This window comes from Cyclopterus lumpus, chromosome 15, assembly GCF_009769545.1.
Source record: "Cyclopterus lumpus isolate fCycLum1 chromosome 15, fCycLum1.pri, whole genome shotgun sequence".
In the NCBI taxonomy this organism is placed as follows: Eukaryota; Metazoa; Chordata; class Actinopteri; order Perciformes; family Cyclopteridae; genus Cyclopterus; species Cyclopterus lumpus.
Genome location: NC_046980.1, coordinates 215,465 through 222,500, shown reverse-complemented (window position 1 = coordinate 222,500; position 7,036 = coordinate 215,465). Strand labels below are relative to the sequence as shown.

General features: G+C 50.8%; 1 protein-coding gene and 1 long non-coding RNA gene across 5 annotated transcripts in view; one reads left to right on the top strand and one right to left on the bottom strand.

Annotated features, from left to right (window-relative positions):
* Positions 1-4,104, top strand: part of LOC117743908 (zinc finger protein 135) — a 9,801-nt gene extending 5,697 nt beyond the window's left edge. For both annotated transcript variants that reach the window (XM_034551872.1, XM_034551871.1), the window contains exons 2-3: positions 1-410; positions 1,665-4,104. The exon at positions 1-410 is cut by the window's left edge and continues 228 nt beyond it. In XM_034551872.1, coding sequence (XP_034407763.1) covers positions 1-410; positions 1,665-2,568 — 1,314 coding nt within the window. In that variant the 3' untranslated portion in view covers positions 2,569-4,104. The remainder of the gene's footprint in view (positions 411-1,664) is intronic.
* On the bottom strand, positions 3,770-6,706 carry LOC117743909. Of its 3 annotated transcripts, none has more exons than XR_004611142.1 (4): positions 6,400-6,706; positions 5,873-6,049; positions 4,847-5,432; positions 3,770-4,000 (listed from the first exon to the last, which is right to left on the bottom strand). It is a non-coding gene; the product is annotated as an uncharacterized LOC117743909 (long non-coding RNA). The 3 variants fall into 3 exon arrangements; XR_004611143.1 differs by having other exon boundaries at positions 6,407-6,706; XR_004611141.1 differs by lacking the exon at positions 6,400-6,706 and having other exon boundaries at positions 5,873-6,105.
* Positions 6,707-7,036: the final 330 nt, after the last annotated feature.

Sequence of the window (7,036 nt, the reverse complement as noted above, 5' to 3'; positions counted from 1 at the left end):
ACGGCCGAGCAGCTGAAGGTGGAGGCGGACGAGGCCTTCTTCGCCCCCTACGAGGAGGTGTTCCCCTGCGAGGTGACGGAGCAGAGCGTGGAGATCAAGACTGACTCCGACGAGGATGAGGAGGAGGACACGGAGGAGGAGCAGGAGTTGCCGGAGGAGGAGGCGGGCAGCAGCCAGCCAGACGGCGAGGCGGACTCGGACCTGGCCGACTTCGAACCTGACGAGCGTCAGTACCGCTGCAGCTACTGCGGGAAGAGCTACAGCCACGCCTCCAGCCTGTACCGCCACCAGCAGACGCACAGCGGCAGGGCCGCCGGGCAGGCGCCGCCTGCCAAGAGGGCGCTGGAGCCGGCGCATCAGGAGGCCCGGTACACCTGCCCCCACTGCGGCATGAGCTTTAAGGGCAGCAGGTAACCATCATATCCATAATCTACTGTTATTATACGATATTCATCCATAATCTACTGTTATTATCACACTCTCTCTCTCCTGACCACCAGGGAGCAACTCCTCTGGTTGTGCAGAAGCATTTCATGTCCTTCATTGGTTCTGTTTCTCTTGATGTCCTCCATTGGTTCTGTTTCTCTTGATGTCCTTCATTGGTTCTGTTTCTCTTGATGTCCTCCATTGGTTCCGTTTCTCTTGATGTCCTTCATTGGTTCTGTTTCTCTTGATGTCCTCCATTGGTTCCGTTTCTCTTGATGTCCTTCATTGGTTCTGTTTCTCTTGATGTCCTTCATTGTTTCTGTTTCTCTTGATGTCCTTCATTGGTTCTGTTTCTCTTGATGTCCTTCATTGGTTCCGTTTCTCTTGATGTCCTTCATTGGTTCTGTTTCTCTTGATGTCCTTCATTGGTTCTGTTTCTCTTGATGTCCTTCATTGGTTCCGTTTCTCTTGATGTCCTTCATTGGTTCTGTTTCTCTTGATGTCCTCCATTGGTTCCGTTTCTCTTGATGTCCTTCATTGGTTCCGTTTCTCTTGATGTCCTCCATTGGTTCCGTTTCTCTTGATGTCCTTCATTGGTTCCATTTCTCTTGATGTCCTTCATTGGTTCTGTTTCTCTTGATGTCCTTCATTGGTTCCGTTTCTCTTGATGTCCTCCATTGGTTCCGTTTCTCTTGATGTCCTTCATTGGTTCTGTTTCTCTTGATGTCCTTCATTGGTTCCGTTTCTCTTGATGTCCTCCATTGGTTCTGTTTCTCTTGATGTCCTCCATTGGTTCCGTTTCTCTTGATGTCCTTCATTGGTTCCGTTTCTCTTGATGTCCTCCATTGGTTCCGTTTCTCTTGATGTCCTTCATTGGTTCTGTTTCTCTTGATGTCCTTCATTGTTTCTGTTTCTCTTGATGTCCTTCATTGGTTCCGTTTCTCTTGATGTCCTCCATTGGTTCTGTTTCTCTTGATGTCCTTCATTGGTTCCGTTTCTCTTGATGTCCTTCATTGGTTCTGTTTCTCTTGATGTCCTCCATTGGTTCCGTTTCTCTTGATGTCCTTCATTGGTTCTGTTTCTCTTGATGTCCTCCATTGGTTCTGTTTCTCTTGATGTCCTTCATTGGTTCTGTTTCTCTTGATGTCCTTCATTGGTTCTGTTTCTCTTGATGTCCTTCATTGGTTCCGTTTCTCTTGATGTTCTTCATTGGTTCCGGTGTGTTTGTGTCCCCGCAGGATGTTGGGGAGTCACCTGCGGCTGCACGGGAAGCGGCGGATCCACCCCTGCAACATCTGTGGGAAGGAGTTCAACCACAGCTCCAGCCTGTCGCGTCACCGCCTCATCCACAAGAAAGGGAAGGGCCTTCCCAAGGAAGTTGCCATAGGCCACAACATGGCCGCCCTGCGCCACTCGCTGAAGGCCGGTGGCAAGAACAAGAAGCCCAAGCGGCAGCAGCAGAGGCAGCAGCACGTGGTGGCAGCGGCCGTCATGGAGAGTCAGGTGGGCGATAAGTTCTACGCCTGCCCGCAGTGCGACATGAGCTTCAGGACGTCCACGCAGCTGTCCAAGCATCAGGTGACCCACGTCAAGGAGCTGCTGGACAACTATACGCCTGGCAAGGAGAACCTCGGCGAGACCTCATCAGACCTCAAGATCCGCCTCAAGCTCTGCTCACGCGACAAGCCCAACTTTTATACCCTCTGCAAGAAAAACCGCCGCCGCCGGGCAGGCCGGGTCGGCAAGCGGGGATCCACCACCTCTGAGGAGGAACGAGGAGGTGGAGCCGGAAGAGGAGGAGCTGGAGGAGGAGGCCGCCACGGGTGCAGCCAATGCGGGAAGCGGTTTAGCCACGCCTCCAGTTTGGCTCGGCACCAGCAGACCCACCGGGACGTCGGCGGGAGGGGGAAGCTGCAGCAGCACCACTACCAGAAGCAGCTTCACGTCAAGACTGCACTCCCCGCTAAGACCAAGACCTACACCTGTGCGGCCTGCAACAAGACCTTCATGCACTCATCCAGCTTCTCCCGCCACAAGAAGGCCCACTTGGAGGAGGAGCAACGGGGCCGGGCCGCCGCCGCCAAGCGCCGGAAGAGGGTTGTCCTAGACGAGACCGCTCCGCTGGAGTCCGACTCCGAGTGACGTCACCCGGCTCTGGACTGGGTTCGGACCAGTTTTTTGACCTGTTCTGGGTCGGTTCTGAATCAGCACTGACTGGTTCTGGACTGGTTTGGGGCCAGTGCTGGAAAAGTTATAATTTAAAATCGTTCTGGACCAGTTCTCCACCAGTTCTGGACCAGTTGGGGATAGATTCTGGGCGGCCCGTGGCAGTTTGTTTGTCCAGGTTTTGTGAACTGGATCTGGTTGATTCTTCTCTGGTGTAGATAGCCGCAGGAGGCGGGGCATCTCTATATATGGTCATACCTGGCCGTTAGCTCTTAAGGATGTTCCCCATGCCCTGCCCCTCCTCCCACCCAAGCCCTGCCTCTCCTCCACCTGTCTGTCAGGTTGCACAGAGTCGCTGTTCGCTTTCACTCTGCCCCCTCTACACACCATTTCCCGTCAGCCACCTGGGGAGAGAGCTGGGAACGACTGACATCGGCACTGCTTCTTACCATTATAGCACAGCACGCAGTGCATTATGGGAAACTGATTCTCCGTACAACAGATTCATAACAAAAATCAAAGCTGTGGATTCAGCTGAAAACGGGTCCAGGTCTGATCTAGTTCTGGTTTGATCTGGGTCTGATCCGGTTCTGGTCTGACCTGGTTCAGTTCTGATCTAGTTCAAGTCTGATCGGGTTCAGCTCTGATGGCTCATCTAGCTGTTTCTGTTCTTTGCTCCCAGAGTGATTGTGATTGGCTGGTTCTTGCAGCGCTCTGATTGGTTGTTCATAGCTTGCAGAGAGCTGATTGGTCGAGTCGACGTTTGCATGAACAACCTGCAGCTAGTCGGCCATCTTTGTAGTTTCTTGGCGATGTTGGAGGGTAAACTGCACTTCTTATTTATGAATTTGGAACGATGTAATATATAAATATTTAAATGTGACTCAAGAAAAAAGAAAGTGTGTCTAGTTGCCCTCGTTACCGTAGCAACATCGTCTTCGGGCAGACTCCAGCAGACGTCCAGATTTTCAAAGTTAAAGCCTCCTTTTAAAAAGAATCCTGTAAAGTTAAAACTCTTTCTGAAGCAACAAAAGAATCCAAACGTCTAAGAAGTTATTTAAAGACTCTAACGGACGTCTTGGACCAAACCGGGACCAGGTCTTCCTCCCTGACAGGACACCCCACCCCCCACCCCTCAAGACACTTTGAGTTTGTGAAAAACATTTTACTGTGTGAATTGGATTTGACTTAATTTAATGGTGAGCTATTTATAAGTGTGTGTCGGCAGCAGACTGTCGTAGAAATACTCGGAAGAAGTCCTCCTCCCCTTTCTCTTTCTCCTCTTCCTCCTGCTCCTCCCTTTTCCTCTTCCTCCTGGTTTTTGTTCTCTTGGTTCCTTAAAGCTGCCGTTCTCTTCATTTTGTCCACGCTGGTTTGGTTCCTCTTCAGTTGCTGGTTCCAGCTCCACCTGCAGATAGAAGGTTGTTCGTCATTGTGTCGTGTTTGCCAATAGAATAAAAACCCAGTTGACATGTTTTGTCTTGCGTTTTGTAATAAACCTTTAAAAAAAGAGGTTTCCTGTGTGTGTCTTCACTCTGTGAACCTGCTCCACCCTGAATGGCTACGGAGATGGCATTCTTTAAAGCAATTCAACAAAATGATCCTGTCTTAATAACTTAATCTAAAAATAAGTGTCACATTCTGCATTCTCTCTCCTGACCACCAGGGGGCGACTCCTCTGGTTGTATAGAAGTCTATGCTTCATGTATTAAAGCTGCATTCTCTCTACTGACCACCAGGGGGCGACTCCTCTGATTGTATAGAAGTCTATGCTTCATGTATAGAAGCTGCATTTTCTCTCGGACCACCAGGGGGCGACTCCTCTGGTTGTATAGAAGTCTATGCTTCATGTATTAAAGCTGCATTTTCTCTCGGACCACCAGGGGGTGACTCCTCTGGTTGTATAGAAGTCTATGCTTCATGTGTTAAAGCTGCATTTTCTCTCGGACCACCAGGGGGCGACTCCTCTGGTTGTATAGAAGTCTATGCTTCATGTATTAAAGCTGCATTCTCTCTCCTGACCACCAGGGGGCGACTGAAATCAAGAGGTCAGCAATTTTTGTTATAGCTCCTCTGCTGTCTGAGTCTTGATCTCTTTATATTTTCATCAACATCTGCTTTGAGTTGTTTTAAGTGCTGCACCACATCATAAGGAGGGGCATCAGAGGAAAACAAATCTTCCCTTTCAGAATCTTGTCCATAGGACTAGTCAGCTTCCCGACCAATTTGCACTTCTGCGAGTGTTACTACAGACCTTTTGAGTTGGACTCAAGGAGCTGTCTTAATTGTTTCTCCATCTTGCAAGTGAGCATCAGACACGGCAAGGTTGATGTCATCTTTTACTTCCATCCGCACAGGCTCCAAAGAGAGGAAGTGAAGGGGTACAGAACCCCCCCCCCCTGTACCTGCTGGGAGAAAACGGCCCCCAGCCCTCTGTTCGATGTGCCAGTCTGCACAGTAAAAGGGAGAGAGAAGTTAGGTGTATGAAGGAATGGCTCCTCGCAGAGAGCTTGTTTTACCTTCTCAAACACCAACTGGCACTGCTCCGTCCACTGGACTGGATCTGAGGCACCTTTCCGAGTCAAGTCAGTCAAGGGGCTGGTCAGCTCTGCAAAGTTTGAGTTGAACCGCCTGTAGTAACCTGCCAGCCCCAGAAATGGCCTCACTCCTTTGTTAGTCTTGGGCAGGCTGCAATAGCGATTGTTTTGTCCACCTGAGGGTGCACCTGCCCACTGCCCAAGTGGTACCCCAGATACCATACCTCAGCTACCGTAACCTGTAGGGTCGTGACCGCACCGTCACGCCCGGAGGAGTCTCAATCGCTATGAGGTTAATACGTCCTGTCAGGAGAGAGAACACGTCAGCAAACCGCTCTTGCAACTGGGCAATGTCTGTTCTCTGGGTCCCGGAGAGATGGTCATCACAAAGGAGCGAGGCCGGATTGGTGGATTTTGGGACCTCAGGCCCCAGCTCCTCTCTCTCAGATACCGCCTGTTCTCTGGGTCCCGGAGAGATGGTCATCACAAAGGAGCGAGGCCGGATTGGTGGATTTTGGGACCTCAGGCCTCAGCTCCTCTCTCTCAGATACCGCAGACACCAGAGAAACCGACTCCGCCTCCCTCCATGCTTTCAGAATGTTGAGGTGGTAGAGCTGTGTAGCTCTGCACCTATCAGAACGCACCACCTCACAGTCGACATCCCCCACTCGCCGTGTGACCACAAAGGGCCCTTGCCACTTGGCGAGGAGTTTGGAGCTGGAAGAAGGAAGCAATACAAGTACCTTCTCTCCCAGCGTGAATTGTCTCAGCCTGGCCCCTCTGTTGTACAGCCGTTGTGGGCCTGGAGCAAATTCTCGTGTGAGGGCCGACCCAGCGTGTGGAGCTTTGCTCGAGCACCCCCCGCGGAGTCCTGACAAACAACAGTTCAAAGGGAGAAAATCCCGCGGAGGCCTGTGGAACTGCAAACAACAGAGTCAAGCCATTTATCCCAATTACGTTCATCTTCGCTAATAAATGTACGGATCATGGACTTTAAAGTCTTATTCAGACGCTCCACCAGACCTTCTGTCTGTGGGTGGTACACACTGGTCTGAATAGACTTGATGCCCAGTAACCCGTAAAGTTCTCTCAGTGTTCTTGACATGAACTGGGTGCCCTGGTCAGTCAGAATCTCTTTCGGGATTCCGACTTGGGAGATGACCTGAAACAGCGCCCGAGCGACACTCTTTGCAGAAATGTTGCGCAACGGCACTGCCTCCGGATATCGTGTTGCGTAATCCACCAGGACTAATACAAAGCGATACCTAACCTGGCACCTCAAGAGCCTGAAGGTCCTTTAGAGGAAAGCTGCATTTAACTGACGCGAGAGGGTCCCGGTCGAGTGAAGTCGTCAGTGGAAGCAGTGAGACAGACAGGAGGGACGGCAGTGAGACAGACAGGAGGGACGGCAGTGAGACAGACAGGCGAGTTTCCTCAACACCAGCTTAAACAGATCTCCAACCATGTAGGGAGATCCGGACCCTTTAAACTAAGAGCTGGTAAAGTCGATAGCCCTGTGGGAGGGGCTTATCTCCCGAATCTAAGAAGGCCGGCTGCATCATTGGCTACAAACAGGACCATCCGGAACAGTTGATGGAGAGGAAGACACTGAAGACACTATTGTCCATATTGGAGAACCCAGAAACATTCCTGAAACAGGAGAACATTCCAGATACAGGAGAACATTCCAGACACAGGAGAACATTCCCGACACAGGAGAACATTCCCGACACAGGAGAACATTCCTGATACAGGAGAACATTCCAGACACAGGAGAACATTCCTGATACAGGAGAACATTCCAGACACAGGAGAACATTCCTGACACAGGAGAACATTCCAGACACAGGAGAACATTCCAGACACAGGAGAACATTCCTGCCCACTGCTATTAGACTGTACAATAA